The sequence below is a fragment of the Anomalospiza imberbis genome, chromosome 1 (assembly GCF_031753505.1).
Source record: "Anomalospiza imberbis isolate Cuckoo-Finch-1a 21T00152 chromosome 1, ASM3175350v1, whole genome shotgun sequence".
NCBI lineage: Eukaryota > Metazoa > Chordata > Aves > Passeriformes > Viduidae > Anomalospiza > Anomalospiza imberbis.
Window position 1 is genome coordinate 38,224,260 of NC_089681.1, and position 21,255 is coordinate 38,245,514.

Consider the following 21,255-nt stretch of genomic DNA (forward strand, 5'->3'; position numbering starts at 1 on the left):
CCGGAGCAACACATGTTCACATCTTTTAAATACCTCCAGGGATGGTGACTCTACCATACAATGCTTTTTCCCCTTATCCTGTCACTTCTTATTCAGGAGAAGATACTGATTCCCACCTGGCTACAACCTCCTTTCAGGTAGTCTTAGAGAGCCATAAGGTCTCCCCGTAAGCTTCCTTTTCTTCACGCTAAACAACCCCAGCTTCCTCAGCTGCTCCTCACAAGACTTGTGCTCCAGACCCTTCACAGGCTCAATTGCCCTTCTCTAGAAATGCTCCAGCACCTCAGTGTCTGTCTTGTAGAAAATACAGCAGGTGGGCACAAACCCATAAGTTTGCAGAAAGCATTTTTAGATGGGATGATTGAGTTTTGTGCCAGTTTTGTGTAAGCTGATATGCTGCGAGGTATGCAAAACAATGAAAAAACTCAAGTCTTTGCCAAAACCTAACACTGTAATTTTTATGCAAACACATTAATCTGTACTTCCCAGTCTTATTTGCAGAAGGTTAATAAATAAGACAGTGTTCATTTTCTATTGCCTTCTACAATCATTTTAAAATTAAGAAAAAAACCCCTACCATCCAAAATGTTAGTAAAATAAGGTTCACATTCAGCTAAGCATCCTGTTATTTAAGTCACTCCAAATCACCCTTGATACATTTCTAAATGCTGTGTGCTGAGAGCAGCAAAGCTTTTACAGTTCAGAATGGCAAGACACTTCATAAAAAAATAATATACTTGAAAAGCAGGTCATTTATTAAAAGATCTTTTAAAAGCTTCCTTTCTTAAAAAGCAAAACTATCTGCCCACCTCTGCATCTCGTCTGAAAGCATTTGCATACACAGCTGTTCTCCAAATTTCAACCATGTTCCTTTTTTGTCTTCATGTTTTAAGGCATGAATAGCAGGCATTTAGTGAAACAGTAGCGTGCTTCAGCAAGTGCCTTCTGCTTCCACACACTGATTTATCCTGTCTCCCAGACACTCAGATACCCTTCTCTCATACACAGCATTGAAGTCTCAGACCTATAGCCCCAGGGCTGCATGAGATGGCAGTTTGGGGACTTCAGTTTCTAAACCTCCTCTCACCACAGCTGAATGTTTTCCATAATAGTCAGGGTGATGAGAGACTTTGCCCCTCCTAGATCTTCCACTGTCCTTTTGTTTTAAAAGTCCTTTTAGGCACTGCTCTCTGACCAGCTGCCTGGGAACTGCACAAGCAGTACAAGTGGTCTGGTGGCCAAAGGTGCAAGACACAGAGGTACCCTGTTGCCAAACTGCAGAAGGCAAAACAATAAATATTTCTTGGATAGTGGGCCCATAGCATTCTGCTCACTGCTGTCCTCAAGCCAGCATTTTATTTGGAGACAAATAGCAGGACTATGCATTGAGTAAGATATGACAAGAAAAAAAAAAAAATACAGACAATTTTGGACCAAGGAGTTGATACTTCTGAGATATGTTTGACATCCTGTTCTTCATGAGTGTTTTCAATCCCTGCATCTTCCTGAAGAAGCACTTCTTCCTGTTTCATCCTGCAAATAACATGATACCCCAGAAAATTAAAAATAATGCATTAAAAAGATTACTATCCTTTCAGGACATGGCAGCTAAATTGTAGCCACAGAGTTACTCTCCTGGGAACAGGCTGTCATGAATACAGTGGTTATAAAAGACAGAACAAGTTGTGGGAAAGTTGCTTTCAAAGGAGGTTAAGCAAGGAGAATATGATGACCTTGGCCGTAAGTTTCAAAGGAGAGATGATGTAAAAGTCAGACACCACAAGGGAAGATAGACACAGAAAAGAAGAAAGTTGGGAAAACTCAGAAAGGGCAAGACACCAAGAAGGTGGAGACGACTTGCTGTGCCAAAATCAAGAAACAATAATAGCACAGATACTAGCACTCTCTTAGCCTTGTCATAAGATCATAATGAAAATTACTTTAAATTTATAAGAATGACATTCAAGAGACTACTTTTTAATCTATAAGTGATGATTTTTAATCTATAAATGATTATTTTTTTTAAGTCACTGCTTATTATTAATCAGTTTTGATGGGTAGCCACAACCAAATTCCTAAGTAATCAAATGTAGAATATGCTTGAAGGCTGTTCATACCTACCAGGGCAAGACAGATGGTGTAGTGTAGGTGTCTCCACTTTAGATTACACTGCAGCCCAAAGGACATCAACTGAGTATTTAGCAATAATGTAGTAACTGTGATAAATGGTAAGACTCAGCTATTGATCATCATTTGGGCTTTCAGGGAGAAAAATAAAAGGCATTTATGGGTTAATACTTCTGACTGAAATGTGCTTATTTAGAGGTTCACTTAATAGATGCCATTATCAGGAGATAAAAGTCCTTACACTGAACAGACAGTTTTAATGGCCTTTCCCATTAAGCTATGGATGACATATTTCAAAGGGCAGATTATTGGAGTCTTTCTGCTGACAGCAAGGAATGTCAAATAAATTCAAAATATCAGTGAATATTTAAGCCTTGGTAACAAGGATTGTAATATAGAGCTATCTTATAATTCAGGACAAAACACCTTGACCAATTTATTCTCCTGTATAGCACATTTATATCCACATTTATATTAAAATAGGCAATGGACCCTTACTGTTCATGGGAACAAAACTCCAGATGCTCTTATATTTTAAGCTTGATGTGTTCAGTTACTGGTGTAGCAGCATTAATCACAGAGAACAAGAGTTTTATGGCCTTGGAAAAATGGAACCTCTCAGATTTGTTAGACTACTTTGCTCAATAAAATGTTTCCTATAAACAAATGATCTCTGAATATAATGTACTAAACATTATCACCCCATAATCAATAGGTATCAGGAAGACTGTTTTTAAGGTTTAGTTCCCTTCCCGTTCTCCTGCAGACTGCAATTATTCAGCTCTGTACTGCAGAGCTCCATTAAGCACTTTGTTTCTCACTGAATGACTAGAATCAAGTGTGTATGGCCTCCACGGATGGATAAACTGCTGTAAAAAGAGATAAGTCAGCAATACTGATTGGCTGTGTTGTCTGAGCGTGCCTTTTGATTTTTGAATTACTGCCAAAAGCATCATCATTCTGTGTTTCCCCTTCAAAAGCCCTCGGTCACTTAGATGGTGCATACACTCCCAGCACAGAGCTCTCCTTTGCAGAAATATTATTCATTAAAAAAAAGACAATTTCAGTACTTGTATTTGTTGAATGTAAATTTGTGGCACAGATTTTTCATCTCTTATCTTTCATGACATTGTAACTATATAATACGAAGTGATTAGAAGACCAATTTTACTTTGATGCCCACCTCTTTCACTCAGATAAATGGTTTACCTTTGTGCAAAGCTGTAGGTAGCTTTCAAAGTGTAATTGGTCACACCGTTTTCCTCCTCCCTCCCCTCTCTGGCAAGCCAAAGTAACAGAACCACCATAAACCTCTGTGGTGGTTTCTTTTATCTGTCTGTATGTGTGTGTGTATGAGTTCATACCAATCACTGAAGACACACTGCATTTTTCTTCACTGCTGTGGCCAGTACTGTCAGTACAGGCTTTCACAGGACAGGCTTGCGTTTCCCTCCAGAGCTGCAACAAGAGCTGTTGTTTAGCTGAGAACACCTTGTGCACTTTGTACCTGGGTAAATGCCTGCTGGACACAGCAGGAACATGAGCAGAACAGGTCCCTGATGAAGCATTTCAGCTGGTTACAACTCTTTGTGAATTCAGCATTCAACACTCAGGAATCTCCTAAGGCAGAGACAAGTAATGCACTCTTGACATGATAGGATGACCTGTCTGCAAAGGCAGATAATATATAATACAGTATTGTATAGAATGGTTATTCCCATTTGAATACAAAAACAATCAGATACCAGTGATTTGGATTTTATGCAAACATACAGGTAATGACAAGACCATTGTCCTGGGGTGACTAATAATTAAATAATATCTGCATAAATGGCAATAAAGTGACAAAAAAAGGCAATCGTTACCTGCTTGTTCAAAGCCTTGTGAACATTCTGCAATCCCATCATTTCTATTACTGCAATCTCACCAGAGTTGCAAGTTCAGCTGACTGTGAAGGTCTAGGCCCTGTAAAATCTTATTCATGTGCACACTGTATGAAGCAGGGACAGTGAAGGCAGATCAGCACCTGTGCTGTTCCAAAGGTGCTGCCTAAGATTTTGGGTGTGGAAACCCCCTCTTACAGATAGCTCACAACCCCTTTTTGTGAATAAAAAGAAATTAATTTCATTTCTCAACAAACCTTGGGAAACAAATTCAGAATACTAGCATATGCTCTAATCCATTTTCTAGTTATAAAGGCTTCTTTATTACTGTTTTTGGCTGACAACACTCGAGATAGCATGTTTATCATCATTCTTAAAACACTTGAGAGAGAGCAATGTGGGTGCATTTTTTATTTCGGTTTTAACTTCTTTATTTCATTGCTGTACAGCTGCATTACACTTGGCTTTAATCCCTCAAGCATTATTTTCCTTGGCAAAACAGTCACTGAACTGAGTAGAACTTACTATTGGAAAAATATGCTTGAAAAATCAGTGTGATGTCAATGCCAACTGAAACCCATGGAGCTTAAAATGTCACAAATGGGCCTGTAGCTGAAATACAGAGCTCCTCTTTTTTTTTTTTTTTTTGTCTGAGCTAGAAATCTTTTAAGTCTTAGGTTGTGAAGTCAACTGTAAAAATCACAGAGTAGCCTCCTGAAGCTGAATGTGTGCTGATACTGAATGTGTGCTTACCTCCCTCCATAAACAAACATTTAGAGAACAATTATATAAAACTAGATGTAGGATAATTCCAAAGGAAACAAATGACTGCATGGCTCCACTTCCAGTCTTGCCTGCATTAACAGTAGCTATCTGTTATAAGTTGGGCTACAGGCTTCTCAGAGAAAAGAGAGAACCCGACTTTGTAAAACATCTTTAATATTCAAATATATAAATAAGCACTACTGAAGAATAATTCAGAAGACTGTGGTGATTCATTACGAACAGATGCTATAAATGGGAACAGTAACATTGCTAGGTAAGGAAGAAGCAAGCTATTTTAGGAGTCTTGAAAATCTCTTCTAGTTCTTCAGACAGATCATGCTGCTATAGTTATTTTATAAAAAATTATATTCTGAAAAGCACTTTAGTAAAAGAAACCTTTTACTGGAACTATTATTTAACCAAGACCTTCTACAGCACTAAAACACACTGCAATTGAGTTCCTGATACAGTTTTAAGAATGGAAGGGGTGAAAATAAGAACAAAAAAACCCTACCATACCTGCACCAGGAGCTATTTATTAGCATAACACTCTTCCTTTTAAAGATTTTGTAACAACTGAAGTATATACAAAGTCTTACAGCATTTACACAATAAAAAAAGTTTCCTATTAGCTGATGTAGTATTAAGGTAGTGCTGCAATTTACTTCAAAGCATGAATACAATAATAATGAAGCAGACCACTGTACTTTCAACTTCTCCACTACCACACCACCACTGTCAGTTGAAATGACAGTTAGTTAAACCACTGGGAAGACAGATTGTTGAAAGATTTGTAACAGGTTGATTCACAGCACTAACCATCTTAAGGAGGAAAAAAAAAGAAAATAAAAGCTACATACTGTCATGTTTCTATACTTTCCTAGAGCTGGAATAAACTTTCACAGCCTTAGATATAACATATGCAAGACAACATAATCACATTTTTTTCAGATATAGTTCAGCTACTGAGTGTATTTACTTCTGAATAGGAGGCGTTATATTGATATGGCTGTGTGTTTCCATTTTTGTTCATCAACTTTTCAAATAGGTCTACAAAAAAAATTAAGACAGCATGGAGTTTGTAGTCATGATGTGTTTTGACTAATAAAGGCATTCAATATCAGCTATAGGATCTAATTATTCCTGTCAAAAGTTTAAGACCAGGAATCTTTGAGTAAAAATCAAACCCACAAAATCCTGCACCTGCACCATTTTCATCTGTTGACTCCAACCTTCTTTAAGCTTTTCCAACTGGTATAATACAAAATCATTAAAATGCTTACACCAACCCAAATGCAAGACTCATTTAGTTTATGAGAGGTCAAGCAGATTCACTAGACTACTTCTGCTGTAAAACAGAGGGAGCTTACCTATGAAAAAGAAACTTTTACTGAACAGTGCCTTACTACAAGTAGGGATATATAGTTTAACAATGATACATAATTTAAGAACATAGCATTCTTTGCCTTTTAGAAACAGCTTTCGTGTGCCAATAATGCACTTTCTACAAGAGATAAGGCTGCTTTCCTATTGTTGTATGCCTAAACCTCATATTTTGGCTAATTCCACTTTTCTTCCCAATAAAGGGATTCTGTTTCAGCTTAGAAACAAGTAACATCAGTTGACAATATCTGTATTAAGACAAAAAGTGACATATATAAAATCCACAAGGAACCACATAAATACCAAAGAAGTCATACAACCTTTCCATGTAAACACTTTGATTATACTGAAGCCCTAATCAGATTCTTGTCTTAAACTTTTGGCAGATAATGTGTATGCTCAGCCAGGCTTTGTAGTTAGTTACTGTTCAAGTGGAAGCCAGGTCAGCTCACATGTTGACAGGCATGCAACTTGGAAACATTGCACAACAAGCAACACAAAGAGATTTGAGAAGGGTACAAGACTTCAAGTAGACTTCACAACCCTTCACAAACTGAATATTCACAGACAAAGATACAGTCCTTGCTTTTTTCTGTGGTGGATTTCTTTCTCACACATGGGACACTTTCTGTGACTCTCTAGCTTGCTTGATGCTATATAACCACTTGATGATTCTGGCATTCCTTTCAATGGCAGAAATGCCGTATGGCACACGGTCATTGGCACTGTCATCATTTCTAAGGTCACTGTTGCTGTCCTGAGACTGTTCACAGTCTGAGCTAATCATGCTTGCACTGCGAAAGTTGAGTGATATAATGTCAGAGTTAGCCCTTGCAAAGTTTTCCATCCCAAGGTTTTCAAGCTCTTCAGGATCCAGTCCGCAGTAGTTAAAGAATCGTTCAACATCTGCATCAACGCGAAAGTATCTGTCGCTTAAGTCTGATTTTGATCGCTGTAGAGAGGGTCTTCTACTAACTCCACATCCAGACTCGACTGCCTCAATCTCTGGGGATTTCAGGGTGGCAATGGCAGCGATTTTGGGCTTTGGAGGCAGAGGGGGGGCTGAACTACTGCAGGGTATTGCTTTTAAGGGCTTTGCACTAGTTACTTTCCTAATGTCTGAAGAGCTGTGAGAGACATGCAAGAAAGTCTCTGCTGACTGATCTAGGAGCCTTCTGCTGACATTGGAGCTGCTCTCCTGTGGGCTGCTCCGGCCCTGCGTGGGGTAAACCTTCAAGGATTCAGCGAACGAGTGTCGGTTCAGCTCTGTTGAATCGGCCCTGTGGGGTGGCCAATTTCGGGGACCGTGCTTATGCCCTGAACCTGAGCTGGAGCCTTCAGAGCTGTTGATGATGTTCTTCAAAATCTCGAGTTTCAGATTTTCTCTCTGGACTCCACTCTCAGTCTTCGCATTGTTGCTGAAGACTTTCAAGGTGGGGCTCCCCAGCGCTCGCTTGGCTGCAGGACAGACCGGAGGCTTCGCCAGCACCGCCGGCTTCACAGGCTCCTGCTTGGCATTGATGACCTCCTGGCTCTTGACATATTTCGCCTTGTCAGCTTCGAGCCTCTCCACTGCACTCAGTCTTTTTGGATTAGGCTCCGCCTGCCTGCGAAAATAGTCAGGTCCTTTGTTCAGGATGCGGAGAGGAACGGCAGATGTGAAAGTCACGGCAGGGCTGACCGGCTTCACCATGCTACCTGTCGGTAATGTTTCTGTAGGCATGTTTGGTGGTCTTTCCCCCGCAGCCGTTTTGGATTCTTCTCTGGGATCTCCTAAATGCACGGTGCAGAAACATGTACATTAAGCACAATGAATAGCCGATGAATCCTGGGATCTGAGTGCTAGCAGCAGTGCCTCATCTCACAGCTCATTAAATAGCACTGTGTTTCTCTTTTAAAGGCAGCCTTTGTAGGGCAAGGGCACCCGACACAAGTCCGTATTAGTCTGCTCCGCTGGCTCCTTTCTTCTCGCTGAAAGATGTGGGAGTCTCGCTGTCCCCTCTGCACTCCACGAGCGAGCGGCAGTGATCTGAAAGGCAGAATAACCAACCGCACGTTAGCGGGAGTGCCTGACATCAGAGCGATAGCAACAGCCGCCTCCCAGCCCTCCTCTCCCACCGCCGCCCGTGAGGCTGCCGCTGCTGGCATAGGAAGGCAGCGCTCACGGTGCCCCTGCCCTGCTCCTGCCCAGCACCCCTCTGCCTCCCACAAGACATGTATCGTTTGATATTTACACTCTGAGCTTGGATTTAACAAAATCACATTGGGGAAAAAAACCTCAAAAAAAATTAAGCCGCATCACAATACAGCCATACACTTCTAGAGGGAGAAAGGGAACCAGAATGAGACAATTCAGAGACTTGAAGCCACACATGTCCCAGTCAAAAAGCACTTCATATTAATATATTTGTCTTAGTTAAGTAGATTTGTGAACATGTTTTATCTCTAGCCCCCAAACATTTTTCTCCTTATAGGCAACATACTGTATAAATCTCAGCAATCAAGTGTATTTTCCTTGCTCATTAAATTGTCTAGAAAACAATCTGGTCTAAAAAGCAGAGAGCAAACAGAGACATGAAGAGTTTTAAGTGCAATGCACATCTTTCATTGCTAATCTAATATAGAATCAACATATAAAACCAGGAGATGTCACCAAACCCACCAATTTCAGTTCCTAGTCTGTTTGAACATTAGGATCCATAACACTGGTGCTCCAGCAATAAAAGAAGGCCTTCCAAGCTCTCATGATCACCTTACAGGCTTAGCAAAACAATAAAAAATGGCTTTGGTTTTTTATGTAAGATTTTGGGAACATGCAAAACCATGTAACTGGTTTTGAAAAAGAAGAACTTGTCTTCAGCATGTAGATATTATAACTCAGGTTTTCTATCAAGCAGTAAGTACAAATGAAATTTATCTTCATCTAAATTATTTTAAGGTTTTATCACTGAGATTGTCACAACAGTCTAAAATCCAACACCATGGATGATACTACAAGTGCTGAAACAATTTTCCCTAAACGAGGCACTGAAGGGCACTTACCATGGAATCTACTTTTCAAGCAGTGATTTCGCTAATGGGTCTCATTTGTTTTATTACTGCCCCATTAATCTATGCTGCCCTCTTTAATATCCCATTTCTATTATCACTGTGATCTTCAGGGAGAGAAAGAAAATCAGCTGCTACTTCTTCACTCAATCCTAAAGAACATAGAGCAGCATCCTTCCCTGGGATGACTTGCTTTCATGTTGCTGTCATCCTATGTGTTCTCATCCATCAATACCCAACTTACAGCATTTACACTGTTTTGTCAAAAAAAAAAAACAAAAAAAAAAAAACAAACCCCAAAAAAACCCACAACAACAAAACCCAAAAAAAATCCCCCAAAAAACCACCAAAAAATCCAGCTGAATTTACATGAACAGTAAAAACAAAACAACCTCAATCACTGATGACCAGAAACATGTGATATATATATACATTAAATACTTTCTACATATTATCCAAGGTCAAAGCAAGCAAATAATATATACAAGTGCTATAATGAGATTATAGGAAAAAGCTGAGCTTTCTCCTGAAGGTTCACTGTCACAAGCATTCTTCAAATACAAACTAACATATTTAGGTGGGTGATAAACCAGACACAGATTCAGTGCAATTGAAAGGGTAGTGAAATATTAATTAAGCTTCTCTTTCAATGTTGTTTTATAAATCCTAGTGCTAACTCTTCAGCAGTTTGACTTCCTGAATTTAAACTAAGCCTCTCTGAAAAAGCTTTCCTCATTTGAATCAACATATTTATTGGTACTGTTTTGAAATTAAGTATGAAACTTCCAAATGCGCAGAAGGCAATTCCAACTTGCATCTGCACACACGTTTCTCTTGCATACACACAAAGCAAATCTTTCCACATTGCCAGCTCAGAGCTGGATGGCTAAGTGCCTGTATAAATACCCCACTGATGCATATATTTAATACTTGTGTGCAGAAATCAAATCTGTGTGAGAGCAGGGGCTTTGTCAAGAGGAAGAAAACCCCACAAACAACTGAGCTCTTTGTACTTAACACTTTCACCCAACCAAGTTAATACTACTTGAGTAAGCAAGACAACTCTCCTGCTTGACCACAGTCAATAAAGGTGACCATGGTCCTGACCCTGAGGACAGCTGCCAGCTCCATTCTCCTCCTGGTGAGTGGCTCCACACACCACTACAGATCAGAGCTATGGGAACAGAGGCCTCCAGCTCGATGCTGCTGTTGGAAGTCTTTTCCCAGCACTTAACAACTTTCTCATTTTGGATAGCTTTCATCAATATCAGCAAGCATTGCCCAGTAGGCTGAGCATCCACATTGGCTTCAACACCACACTTAAAAGGAAAAAAAAGAAGAAAAACAATCCCACCATGCATGTGTGTTTATCTGAGAGAACAAGCGTGCTTGTTTGCAAGCACGTATGGAGCCAAGTGCCCTGGAGTCCATGGAAATATGCTGCAACTGGCAATGTGCTTCAGGCATGTCTAGAAAGAAAAGCAAGGACCTGGTGAGGAGCCAGAACAGAAATGTCTACCTGAGGCAGCACAGGGAGCCTGAGGGGTAACAGCCAAGTGGTTACGTGGCCAGCCATGGAGGCTTTGTACCTGTGGGGCTGCTGCTATAAATTAAGGAACATACAGCTATGAAAAGGAATCAACTTTTTGTGCATTGTTTAAAGACCATGCAGCGATGAAAAGGGATCAACTTTTTGTGTATTGTTTAAATTGCTCCATTTCACTGAAGCGCTGCATTTGAGTATCACCAGAAAGCTTCTTCAGTATTCTCATCTTGGAGAGATAAAAATTACAGATTTAACCAGATACAGTTAAAAAAGAAAGTGTGATTAAAGAGAGGTGGATGATTGTAAAATCTAATGAAACTTCTGCCTGTGCTCGTAATGACTGCAGCCTGATCCTACTGCTAACTGGGAAAATGAGTTAAATTCCTACCAGCCTCTCTTCTGTCCATGGGCTCCTGAAACACCACAGTGACACTACAGAGCCTTCCTACTTATTAATTTTATTGTTAATGATAGAGGCTGAGAGCAGCAGTACAGTGTAGTCTCAGGAAGGCTTAGATTCCAGTTGTGAAAATCATCATTGCAGCAACCAGGGCATAGAAATGGCTTTTTTCTGACTTAAACTCCAAAGAAACTCATTACTTAGGCATCTGAATTCCCTGTTGGGTACATCTCTGGCACCAGTAACACCCTGCAGAAATTCAAAGGCAAATACGTTTTCTTCACCCAGAAAGTGTTTGAAATATACCTAGGAACCCAAGAAATGTTCCTCTCTCTCTGTTTACATCCAGAGGTCTGCTCTATAGGTGCAATCCTTCTATGGACTGAACTATGTTTTTCAGGATTTACTCTGATTTCCGTTAGTGCTCTTCCTTACAAAACTACTAGACTTAAGAAAGTATTTCAAGAAAAACAAAGTCAAAAAACTTATCCATGCATTCAAACATAGTTCTATTTAATACCATGCAAACATTAACAAAACCTTTCTGAAAGGTCTTACTGAGCTCCTCTAATATCCCACAACTGTTGCAGACCTGCTGAGTAGAATACAAAATGCACAAAGTTTTGGGTTTTTAAAGCTGCATTTTTCAGCCAGACACTTCAATTCAGGATTCCTCTGTGGCAGAGGCAGAGATTCAAAGCACTTAATTCATTCTAGGCATGACAATTTAATCACTCTTGAGTCCATAATATGTTTGTCAGATATTCATATTTAAATAACAAATGCACTATCTGCATGATTTAGGGGAACACAACACAGCCTAGAGAAGCAATAGCTACACAACTAACATTAACTACAAATAAATCTCCTATAAAATATTCTGTCCTTACTTTAAAACCAAGGCAGTAGGAAGAGATAAACTATGCAGAAGCTTTGGAATCCCAGGCCCATATATTCTAAATATGCAGTTTCTCGAAATGTATGAGAAATTTATGAACAGACCCCATTGTGGCAAGTATTTATTTCTAGTACTATTATGAATACAATAGCATTGTACAATAATAGACTCCATTTTTTCCTCTCATACCTAAAACTGCATTCTAAACACAGACTGAATGGTGTCAACTGACAGTAAATAACACACTTCCCTCCTCAGTTCTGCGGTGTCCTGTAGCTCCTACGCATTTGGCCACGTTTCACCCAGTCTTTGTCTAAAAGTATCCACAGGAAGGCATTACATATTTTAGCAGTATTCAAGTTACAGAAATAGCAGCAAAAAGCCATGTGAAAATGTGGTCCAAATGAAATGAGTGAAATTTCTGTCCTTGACTTTGGTGAGGACATTGCTTCACCTGACAAAGTTACAATGAAGCTCATTCTCCTTATTCATCCCTCTGGGACAGCAGGTGAAGGGATTGCACAGAAGGGAGGATGATGTACAGTGGATAAATACAATGAAGGCTGACAGCCTTTACTCTGCTTTCCTTGATATTTAAAGGCCTGTGTCAATTTTATTTTCCAGGTTATAAAATATAACTACCACTACTTCAAGATGCACCATAAACATGACATAAATTCCAGTATAAGTAATCAAGAAATGGCTGCAACAGGATTGAAAGAGATCACAAAACAAAACCTACACAAGAACACAGGACACAGATGGAAAATGTCAGGTTCCTCTAACACCTGGGTGCACTTCAGAGCTGCAGGCCCCATTATGAAGGTAGTTTATTTAACAGTCACTGCAAAGCCTACCAATGAGAGCTTCACTGACTGACACAAGTTATTCTGTGGATAATTGTCACTGTAAACCTCACATATATATGTTACTAAGTTTAAAATAACAGCAAAGCCTAAGTAAACTTGGCTGAAATTGATAAAAGGTCATCCATATCCAGAATGGCAGCAGTATTTCATTTTTTAAACCAATTTTAGATAAAGATGTGTATGCTGTGTAGTCTTGGTCTCAAATAATATTAACTGTCAAGATAAAGCATGAGGAGATGAAATAGTCTTTCAGATCTACCATGACTCAAAATACTAATGAAAGTGCCTGTTTTCAACTCTGTTCCTCCCTAAAACGTGGTACAGTGAACAGTAAGAGCAACAGGCATCTGTTCAAGTATACATTTAAACCTTCAAAAGGTCAAGAATAATGTGAACTACAATGACCTAAAACTAAGAGTGGCAGAATTATGTAAACAAGAGAAATTTCCACCAAGTGCGAAGAGAGTAACTTTAGCAAAGGCACCCAAACTAAAACTGGCATTGCCTGCAATAGCTTGCATAGCTGAGCATAATATTCTGCTTTGCTCTTACATCAAAGGCTTTTAAGACTCAACTCTCCATAAATACAACAGTGTCACTACTGAGCACTCTTTCTATTTCAATGTGCAGTGAAAATGATGAGGCTTAAAGTAGGATGTTGCCATAACCAGAAATGCTACCACTAAGCTAAAATAAACTGGTTTAATAAAACTATTTAAGCTAAAATAACTGTTGGAAAATCCATGGAGGTGTGAACATCTGGAAAGCAGGAAAGCAACCTAGAAGCTATACTTACATACTAACCCTGTAATGTCTGCCTAGATCTCACTGGGAGCTGGATAGAGATACCTCTTTGAAAGAAAAAACGTTAGAAAGTATTTTGCTTCTTTTTAGTTCTGAAATCCATCACTGTTACATCTCCTACCCAGTAGCAGTCTCAGTGATGCTTTTGGGTTAAATACTGCCCTATAGACACCTCACAATGATGAAAACTCTGATTTCTTTCAACAGGCTGCATAAATGCACAAGAAAGCCCAGAAATTAAATTCCCCTTTCTTCCAATGAGACAATACAAACCAAAATAAAATGTCTTATTACTTAGAGCAGTACTACAGGCTGTGTTTGTAAAAGCTGTAGTGGAAAAAGTGGAAATCAGTTCTGTTTTCTTTGGACTCCTGTGTTGCTTAGACAGCATTGTGTCTTTTGCAATAATTTCAGTTGCTCATTTAAACAAAACAAAACAAAAAAACAGAGAATGGCCTAAAAATTATAATAAGGAATATAGTGACTTACTACATTTGTAGCCTTATGTAAGTATTTCTATTTCAGTGTGCATTTTATGAGAATGATGCTCTAAACACTTCACAATGTTTTAGGAAATGCCCTTACTGCCTGTTCATCAGACAGTGTCAATGATCTCAAATCTAAACTGCTTTTATACTTTTAATTCTACATCTCTCCATAACCATCATGTTTTAAATTTACAGCCTCCTCCTTACAACAAGGCCACAATTCCCAGTTTATCCTGTGGTCTCCTGAGCCTACACAGTTTTCCTAGGATCTTTTATGCACTTTTAGAGATCAACACAATCCCCTTCTTCAATACAAGATACTTGTCTCTGGTGTTCAGTTACATTTCAGAGGTTCTTCAAACCCTGACACAGGTCCCTGCTGTACCAAGTCCCACCTCCTTGGTCCCTCTTCTCTGGAAAAAGGGAGGCTTTTACTTCTCTCCTACTTCTGCAAGATGCAGTAACTCCTGCTCTGCTCTGATGGAAGGAGCAGTGCTATCTACACTTTTCCATTCTTTTCTACTCATAGGAAAAGCTAGCATTTCATCTTCTTGCTCCTGGTAGATGTCCTTCACAGACATGCTTGGATTTGGCATCCTGGTAAACCACCCTTTCCACCTTTTTTTCCTGGTAGTAGCGCTTCCAGTGTGTGGAGAAAAATAAAGTTAATTGGGGGTTCACTGCTGCAAAGTGGGGGAAAACAGAAGGAGGCAGAACAACAAAATAATTTCAATTATGAAGCTCAGCAAAAAAATGTTTTAAATGGAAAACTTTTCATTTTAGTTCCCATCTCAAGTCCATGGTAATTCTTAACAAGCCCACTTTCAGAGTCAGACATATTTTAAGCCACCAAAATCTTTATGGCAATAGATTCCGTAGAAATCATGCACTTGCAAAAAAAGGAAATAAAAATCTATCTGCAAAAATGTGGAGATACACCTGCAAAACACCCTCCTTCTAAGTATTACCACAGACACATCACCTCACTAGCAGGACTTTTAGGCTCTATCACCCACGTGGTCCCCCCAAAACCACTGCCCAATCTGGTCCTCAACAACAGAAGCACAAGTCTCGTCAGTAATCATGCATCTGGGAAACAGCTCAGTAACTTCTGCAGCATCCCTCACCAAAAATATTATAGTTATTAACTCACCTACAGAACATACGTCTTGATAGCAGTATTTTCAAAATGCCAATTCTGAGCCATTTGTCATGGCTGAGAATGAGAACTGAGATAAATGAAACATAGTTCTAAATCCTTTAAATGTTTGAAAACGTGTATGAATGTTAAAGCACTCTACTGCAGCATAACAGTGCAGCTATGGGATTAGACTTGGCCGTAATTACACTATGGAGTAAGCCCTAAAACATAAACCACTTTGGCTTAGAAGAACTTTTTATCTTGGAAATACTAAGAAATCAAGCCAGATTTAAATGGATAAAGTGCAAGTATAGGTTTTCAAAATGAATGTTTATATTAAATGTGCAGTGTGCCTAGCAACACAGCCTTGTAGTCAAAGACTTAAGGACCCTTGACCAGAAGACTTCTGTAGGTTCATCTCCTTCATAGCTACTGCTGCATGGCAACATCAAGCTGAGCCTTCAAAATTTATCAGCACTGAAACATACACACTTAAAATGACATACTCTGTGGGGAAACAGAGTCTCTGCTCACCATTTAACTGGCAGCAGTACTCATATAATCTTGGGTAGCTGATATTTAAGCTTAGATCTCACCACAAAGCACATGTTCCTCTGCCAGCAGTTTTCCCTCTCAACTAATGCATTGAGAATCACTTCTGAGCTCTTCTGTCTGCCTACAAGGCCTCAGTTATGTCCTGAGCATCAAACCAAGTCAAAACCTGGACACTTTCCTCATCTCCCATATGACTTCTATGGCTGCCCATCTCCCCTATTTCACTTCTATGGAAGTGAACTGTGAAAAATCTGGAATGATCATGAGCATGTGGGATAGAGGCCATGTTCAGGGAAAGAGGCCCCATGGGCACACCCTGAGCACCCATGCCCATTCACTAGCATAAGTGAAGTTCTCATTTCGTCTAAAAGACATGCAAGCAACTAAGCCTAATGATAATTCCCAAACTGTAGAAAAACCAGGGATCTCCTCTCTTTAGTCACCCACACTGTCTCATCCAGCAGGTACCTGCCAGACCTAAAAACAGTCAGAGCTGGGGAGAACGACAAAGAAAACATGTCCTCCACTAGATTTGGAGTTCAGACTGGAAGCAGCCTTCCAGGGCAGATAGTCAAAGTACCAGGCTATACCTTGTATTATACAAATGTCTCACATGTGGGTGTCAAGGGTGCCAGACTATTTCCAGTAGTGCCAGTGACAAGATAAGGAGCAATGGCCAGAAACAAAACCAGAAGTTTCACCTCAACATGAGGAAGAACTTCCTTACATTGAGGGTGGCAGAGCACTGGAACAGGCTGCCCAGGGAGGTTGTGAAGTTTCCCTCTCTGAAGACATTCAAAATCCAGCTGGACACCTTCCTGTGTCACCTGCTCTAGGTTACCCTGACTTAGCAGGTGGGTCAGATGAGATGATCTCCAGTGGTGCCTTCCAACCCTAATAATTTTTTTATTCAGTATGTATAGACAAATCCTTTTCCAGCACTTTCTTTCAAAGGCTTCCACTTTAAAACAAACAAACAAAAAAAGTACTTGCAAGTTTTCTTTAAATAAAGAAAAGAGGAAAAAAAAAAGACCACATAGGGTACTTGACAAGGAAATTGGGTTACTAACCCTGCTCCAGTGCAATTTAATAATTTCTAGCAAGTAGGGCATTTCAGTTGAAATAGGAAGACCAATTCAGCTCTTCCTCAGGAGGTCAGAAACTTGCTCCAGTTTGGGGACTGGGGATTTGATCCAATCTCTCATTTCTCAAAAGAGTTCAGCAATCTCTGATTTTATGTACATAAGCACTGATGCCAGCTTGTTCATGAGGGAACAGCAAAAATTTACCCAACTGTCATAAAAGCCCTGAGGCTCTGAAATAACAAGTTGCCAGGTTTAGACTCTTGGTTATTGATGAAAGTTCTCTAAAACTGTTTACAATGAGAAATACATTAAAGGAACATAGTATCACAGGTATGAACAGATTTTATGTGAGAAATAACCATAAACCCACAATGAAAACAGCTTCAGTTAGACACTCTCCTGCAGTTACTCATCTTGCAAAACTCCGGAAATGTTCAAATACATGAAGACAAAAAGTAAACAAATATAGCTCAGAAAAGAAAAACAATTCCAACAATTTATGCAGTCAAAAACAGAAACCATAAAGAGCTATTATAAATGGGAAAAGACATAATACTTAAAGTTTCCTTTCCTTTAGAGATGTATATAGTAAAAGAATCTTTTGAAAATGCTTATTTTCAAAGTTTCAAAACAAAGCTTAATAGCACCTTCCTGAAGTTTCTTACGTGTTGTGAAAATATATTTGAAAGAAATAGTGCCTAAGCATACAGAGTATTTTTTATAACACTTGTCAAGATTTTAAAAGCAAGAACCCAGAAAGCCACCTAATTATTTATATTTAAATATTTTCTTATTTTAACAGCTTGTTACATGGAAAATTCTTTTTAATAAATTCTATACATGAACACAAGCATTTAATCATTTATTTATTTAGAAATAAATATTAAAATAAAGCTAATTAACGTCCACTACTGATATTAAAAACTTACAAGGCCACCTTTAAAAGGCAATACAGTAATTACAATTAAAAATTAGTATGGTAAAACCAGTACCATTAGAAAAATGACAATATTCAGCCAGGGGGATACAACAGAGTGGCCTAATTCTGACATCTGCGGACTTTGAGCTGCTCTTCTGATTAGCTGTGGGGTCTTTTATTCCAAAACTCTTTGCATTAAACAGCCTTTTCTGTAACATAAGATACTACTGCAGTAAGGTCAGCATGGCTATTTAAAGAGAATGTTTACAAATTAATTACCCTGTATTAACCATTTCTAAGCATTACAACTCTATGCACATTAAATACTGCATTTTTTTTTCTAAAATAAACACAATATAAAAGTTTTGACTATGTAAAAACAAATCAAATATTTTAAAAATTATATTTGGAAAAAAAAACCAACAAAAACAAACCATACAGGATTTAGAGCAGTGTTCAAGGGCACTGTAACCTTCAGAGCAACTCCATGAATCATTTCTTTCATTTTTGAATGGTAAAATTGTTTTTCTCTAGATAAGAAGGCATTTTCCCATACTACAGGACAGTTCATTCCCCTTTTCTCTAACCTCATGTCTAAAGGTACATGTTGTTAGACGTCAAGAAAGAAAACTGAAGGCATGCATAACATTACATCTTGAAGATGTATCTGTATATTACAGAGTTCTTCAAGCAGATGGTTGAACATACCAGTTTTGGCACTGGAATACAATGCAATTTTAGGTCTTCATTGCTATGATGATGTTGCAATGAATGATTATATCTGTATAACTCAACACAAGGGCTACACTTGTACATGGTCACACGCCTGTGTGCGTAACCCCTCAGACTTATATGAGCATTGACTACAGCTGTTGAAGTGTTTGCTGTTAGAATACACTGAGTATATTTTCTTCTTTGTTGCTGTATAAATACGTGCCACAGACCTTCACAAACTGTTCACAACCTATTTAACTAGAGATGAACATCCAGATGTCAATGAGCAACCAAACTTTTGTTTAATATGCAAATTTGACACCAAAGTGGGCTTTGTATTACTGTTTAATTTAATGACTCTTCACTAAAACAATATTCTTGAAAAGCCTCGTTTTAGAAGTCAGACTGTCCAGATTCTTTTGAATGGTTTTTGCCTATCTGAGGGTTTTGGTGAAGTTATGATGATGATGCTGGAAATTCTTCCTGACCACCAACTTTAAGAAACCATAAAATCCTCACCATCTTAAAGAAAACAAAAGTTGCATTGAGTCATGACCACTGCATTTAATTAAATGGAGAGAGGAAGGCAGTGCAGGGACTCCAAGAAAACAAACAAAATAAACTAAACAAACCCAAAACCTGGAATTGTGAGCATGGGGACAGACAAAAGATAAGTGAGAAATGACAAGACATGGAGAGGAAGAAGAGAAATGCTATTACCCAGGCAAAGAGCAGAGAGGAGAAGGTGTTGGGAATAGAGAAAGAGGCACTGAAGAGTGAGTTAGGAAGCAGGAGTAGATTACAAGGATAGAGAAGGATTATAGGAAAAAGGAAGAGACAGCTCAAGTTCTCTTCCTCAGCTCCTCTCTCGCAGCTCCTATGTCCTGCAGAAGGAACAGAGCTGGCATTAAGGGCATTGTGGAGAAAGGTGAAACTCTCAGTGAAGCAAAGCTCCCGCCTACCCAGACCATTTTTGGGTTGCAGGAGAGAGCTACATCTTCTCCTGCAGCCTCTGTGCCTGGGGCACACTGTCTGCTGAACATAGAAGGCTGGGGGCAAAGGAGCTGGCACTGGGTGGTTGGCAGGAGCATATCACAGAGGGATACCAGGCTCAGAGCACCACACGTTTTCAGGATGAAAATGTCTAGAGGAGTAAATCCAGCAACCAGAAATACTGACCAGTCAATTGAATGAGTGTGGAGGTTTGCTGAAGACTCCTCAGTAAATTCTGTTCTTCTTTTTGGCAATGCTTCAGACCCCTTTCACATGCTGACTGCATGACCAGATACACATTAGGCTTGTCCCTGGGGAGTCCTGAACTAGGGATGCTCTCTACCCTGTCCTCACAGGTTACATAGACTATTTATTGCTTAGAAAGTTTGCTTAAACTACTCCATTCCTTCCCTCCCTGAGAGTATCAGACTACCCCAAGATGCTACATATCCATTCTCCTCAAAGATATGTGATACACGGCCACACTTATAGATCTCCCTTCTTCTGTAAACAAAAGTAAATCTCCAAACTGAAAGTTAAATACAGGATTGATACTGGCTGCCCAAAGTAACATATGAAATTCATCCCAAACCCAGAAAGTAGATAGAGGTATGCCAATCTATCTGCTGCTTGATCTTCATTAAGAGATGTGTATCAGCAAAGTGTTAAAGTAGTTAATTGAAACTACTTAACCCTGCATGGCAGTGTTAAGATGCCTAAAGCAGACAAATAATGGGATGCGGAAACCAAGGTGCCAAACCTCAAATGAGGACACATGGTGTCTGTTTTCTCATCTGCTCATGCCTGCCTCATAAAGGTAACATCCCCTGCCCAGCTGCTCTGCAGCACACCATCCCCACCACTGCTGGGAAACGGGGTCCCTCCACTGAAGATGTCCCTCAGTCCCAGTTCCAGCTCATCACTGATCTGGACTGGTTTTAAGGCATTCTGTAAAGGTTAATGAAAAGGGAGGGCTGGCTGTGTCACCCCAGCCAGGACAGAATACTGCTTTCATCATAAATCACAAATCCAATTTTTTCTGTTGACAAAATGAGCAATATATTTCCAACAAAACTACAGACCTACTGGAGCATCTGTGTGAACACAAAGCATTGAATCCCATTTCTAAGATGGCAGAAATAAATCCCATGCAGCACAACATGAGGAAGGTAAAAAAATGAAATGTGACTGTAAAATTAGTGTAGGTTAACTTGTGATCACAAAAATTAACAAAGAGCTTTGAATATTCCTGGTGTCAGTCTATGGCACAGCTAAAATGGTTTTGCTGCCTTAATTGTATACTATGTCTGAAACCACTTCAAAGATTCTCTCCCAAATTTGCCCTAAACCAGGACAAATACATATCTGGAATTTCAAATTCTCAACTCCTCAGCTGACAGAAATGGCTTCTGAGATGATTTTCACATTCTGGGAACAGATTTTTACCCTTAAATTAGCCATGTGTACTCTCAGACTTAGCATTTTGCCTTGAAATAAAACAGCAGTGATAATTGTTAATTTAAGTCCCCGCACAATGCAAATGTATGTTCTGGAGCCAAATAAGCTGACTGGAAACAGATGAACATGAAATGCCTTTTACTGAGCAGAATTAAAACTAAGTAATAGTGAAGTGTGTT

The 21,255-nt window shown here is 39.3% G+C and overlaps 1 protein-coding gene across 10 annotated transcripts in view; it reads right to left on the reverse strand.

The window, feature by feature from the left end:
• Positions 1 to 4,307: 4,307 nt before the first annotated feature.
• Positions 4,308 to 21,255, reverse strand: part of FAM110B (family with sequence similarity 110 member B) — a 113,548-nt gene continuing 96,600 nt past the window's right edge. For all 10 annotated transcript variants that reach the window (XM_068188326.1, XM_068188260.1, XM_068188287.1 and 7 more), the window contains one exon: positions 4,308 to 8,187. In XM_068188326.1, coding sequence (XP_068044427.1) covers positions 6,769 to 7,881 — 1,113 coding nt within the window. In that variant the 5' untranslated portion in view covers positions 7,882 to 8,187 and the 3' untranslated portion in view covers positions 4,308 to 6,768. The remainder of the gene's footprint in view (positions 8,188 to 21,255) is intronic.